The sequence below is a fragment of the Epinephelus moara genome, chromosome 13, assembly GCF_006386435.1.
Source record: "Epinephelus moara isolate mb chromosome 13, YSFRI_EMoa_1.0, whole genome shotgun sequence".
Classification (NCBI taxonomy): Eukaryota; Metazoa; Chordata; class Actinopteri; order Perciformes; family Serranidae; genus Epinephelus; species Epinephelus moara.
Window position 1 is genome coordinate 1,754,216 of NC_065518.1, and position 3,358 is coordinate 1,757,573.

Sequence of the window (3,358 nt, forward strand, 5' to 3'; positions counted from 1 at the left end):
TTTCTCTTTTTGGGACCATCCTCTGTAAACCCTAGAGATGGTTGTGCTGAAAATCCCAGTAAATACTCAGACCAGCCCGTCTGGCACCAACAACCATGCCACGTTCAAAGTCACTTCAATCACCTTTCTTCATCATTCTGATGCTCCGTTTGAACTTCTGCAGCTCGTCTTCACCATGTCTACATGACTAAATGTTAATGAGCTGCTGACACCTGATTGGCTGATTGCATTAACAAGTAGTTGAACAGGTGTACCTAATGAAGTGGCCGGTGAGCGTAAATTGCACAAAGCAGGGCTGCCATTTTTTTCAAACTTGAATATTCCCTGTGAGCTGATTATTTATCCAATCTGATGTTTTGCTTTGTTTTCCAAAAAACAACTGCATTAAATAAAGTTTGATGGTGGTCTTGTGTCTGTGTTGGGAAAGTACCTTTAGTTTTACACATCTGAAGTCTTACTTTTAGTGGGTTTTTTCCTCCTCTGTGGCTGGTTGGGACATTTAGGTGCTTTTCTCCAGGTACTTTACACAGTTTTAAACAGAAAAATGTTTTCAGAATCAACTGATTTCTGAATTTAAGGGATAAGGGTTTTGTTTTGTTTTTTTAAACATTTTTCTTGTTGTCAGCACATTTCATGAAGACACTGAAACCAACAATGTCTTCATCTATCTGTCTCTCACTTCCCTATTCTGTCTGTGAATTTCTGAAAACAGCTGGTTGCTGCAGTTTTCAGCAAATGTCCCTCAAACAGAAGGAAATAGAGCATTTATTTGGGACTATTTTCAGTGGTGGATGAATCCTGGTTTAGTGTAACACATCAGTTTTGCTGCTGTAGAGTAAAGTAATTATAGTTTTATTGCCTCTGAGCTCAACTCTTCGTACGTAGGAGGAAGTTTGTGAGTCTGGTTGTAAGTGAAGTTTACTGAGGTGCAACAGTCACAGCAGATTCAGCAGATTTCTTCCACGTAGAAAATGGATGACTGAAACTAATGTTGAACCAGTTGTTCTGCTTTCACTCAGAGGTCACGTGTTAATGAAAAGGAGAACGTCTCTACATTAATCGAGCCTGCATTTCACTGAGAGTCTGTGTGAAGGCATGACACAACTTTGGTTTCATCACCTCTGGATTTCACCACTGACCGTCACTTATCAACATGTCATGTTTCAGCGCTCAGGCTGCGCTTGTCCTGGTCTTCACTGGAGGGTGGTGCATGTGTGCAGCTGATGTTGGGGATTTCGCTCCATGTCTGCAGTTCTTCTATAAGTCGTGGCCTCCTAAAGGTCTGGCTGGGACGCCGATCTGCCAGCGTTTTAACAATCAGTACCGCTTTGCCACGCTGTACAGTCGACCGCGCCGCTCCCCGTGGTTCTCAGCCTATTTGTACTCTGTCCCAGAGGGAAGGAGACCCACCGCGTGTTGGAAGTTTGAACCACAGGTGAGAAAATATTGAGTTGATTTAAAGATTTGAAACTGTAATGTTAGGGACACATAAAAATAAGTATTAAAGACATGTCGCTTTAAATGTTTATGATCAACTGAAGCGTTTCTTTGTGCGTGAGGAAACTCTGCTACGTCTTAAACTACTGTAAAACTTCAAATAAAAGCTACTGCCAATTAAACACCGAGTCTCTTTTACTGGCCTGGTGTGGCTACACATTTTGACAAATAAATGCCTGTCTCAATTAGAGGCCTGGTCTGTTGCCAAACAGTTCATTTATATAAATATTCTTTGGATGTATAAAACAGGGTGGTTTGCTACCCGCAGGAGCTAATATTAGTTAGCTGCTCTGATCGCCCATACAAATGTAAATTTTTAAACTTTTATCGATATGGAGATGCTACACATTGTAGCTGTCTCGTATAGACGCCTGTCCTAAATGTAAGCTCAGTGATTTAAGCAAATAATAGCCCGGGCTATAAATTGAAGTTAATAATGAAAAAAGACTCTTTACAAAGCCTCCTGGATCAGCTGGAAAATGCATCGTCACAAAGCTGAAAACAGGACTGTAGGATTTAGGGGGACATACTGGCAGAAATGGAATATATAAAATAATTTTGTTTCTTCAGCGTATAATCACCTTAAAATAAGAATCATTGTGTTTTGTTAACTTAGAATGAGCCGTTTATATCTACAAAGGGAGCAGGTCCTCGTCCACAGAGATCACCATGTTGCACCACCATGTTTCTACAGTAGCCCAGAATGGACAAACCAAACACTGGCTCTTAATAGAGACATTTCCATTTCCATTTTTTGTGTCAGCCACCATGACTTGCATCCGTTCTGTGATGAGATTGTTGGAAAACACTGATTTTTTTAAAAAACTGTGAAACTGCTTTATTCAGTGTTTCTATTGGTTTATATCACCGGGCGCGTTTGTTTCGGAGAGGAAGAGACCGCTGTGGATAAAAAGGCTCAGGGTAAGAAAAACCTCCTAAAGGTGTGGATCAGAAAAAAGGTGAGCGCACATTGGCAGATGCTAGTGGTCTGCAGATCCCGACCACACTGTGTTGTGTTCTGGTGCACAATCAGACGCTGGACACTGGCATGTCCTGTCAAACTCAAGTTAGTTCCTGTTATGAGTCCACACAGAGCAAAACACTGTTGTGTGTATTCTATCTTCACAACAACACACCTAACATGAGAAAAAGACAAGCTTTAAAATGTATCCCATGCAAAGACTCTACTCTGATGATATTCTACGTTAATAAACTGCTCTGTGCACTTAAATCAACATCAGAAGGTAAAATTCTCTGTTTGTAATTGCGCTACTATGAATATTTTCCTCTTGAGTTCACTGCAGACTAACGAGAGGCTGGAGGCAACGCGGCACGTCTACTCACACAAACAATTGACCTATGGCTAAGCCACGCCCCCCTCCACACAGTGTTGCCAACGTAGCGGCTTTATCGCTATATTTAGCGACTTTTCAGACCCCTGTAGCGACTCTTTTTCAAAAAAGCGACTAGCGACAAATCTAGCGACTTTTTCTGATGTTACTGAAGACTTCTGGAGACTCTGTTGTGAGAGCACGTATCATTCTTATTCTTCTCAACGGGCAGTGGCTGCTGCCGTGGGCTCCTCTCTCGCCCCAAATCACTCACAGACGGCCCAGTCCTCCCTCCCAGCAGCCAAATCACTCACAGACGGCCCAGTCCTCCCTCCCAGCAGCAGTCAAAGCAGGAGATGTTAACCCCTCCACGTCCAGACTGCAAGTGAATCGCGCATGCGCAGAACCGCCGCTGGCTGATCTATCGCTCTGATCCCGACCTGGTTTACAGTCAGGGCGGGATGTAAATGTAAAATTTTCTTTGTCTAATATAAATCACTGAAAGAAGGTTCATTTGTAGTTCTAAACAT

General features: G+C 42.4%; 2 protein-coding genes across 2 annotated transcripts in view; both read left to right on the plus strand.

Annotated features, from left to right (window-relative positions):
• plaub (plasminogen activator, urokinase b) overlaps nt 1-3,358 on the plus strand; it is a 396,726-nt gene that overhangs the window by 224,956 nt on the left and 168,412 nt on the right. The gene's annotated exons all lie outside the window — the stretch shown is intronic.
• The window catches only part of LOC126399478 (endonuclease domain-containing 1 protein-like), a 7,235-nt gene continuing 4,941 nt past the window's right edge, over nt 1,065-3,358 (plus strand). Inside the window, exon 1 of the mRNA XM_050059487.1 lies at nt 1,065-1,435. Coding sequence (XP_049915444.1) covers nt 1,154-1,435 — 282 coding nt within the window. The 5' untranslated portion in view covers nt 1,065-1,153. The remainder of the gene's footprint in view (nt 1,436-3,358) is intronic.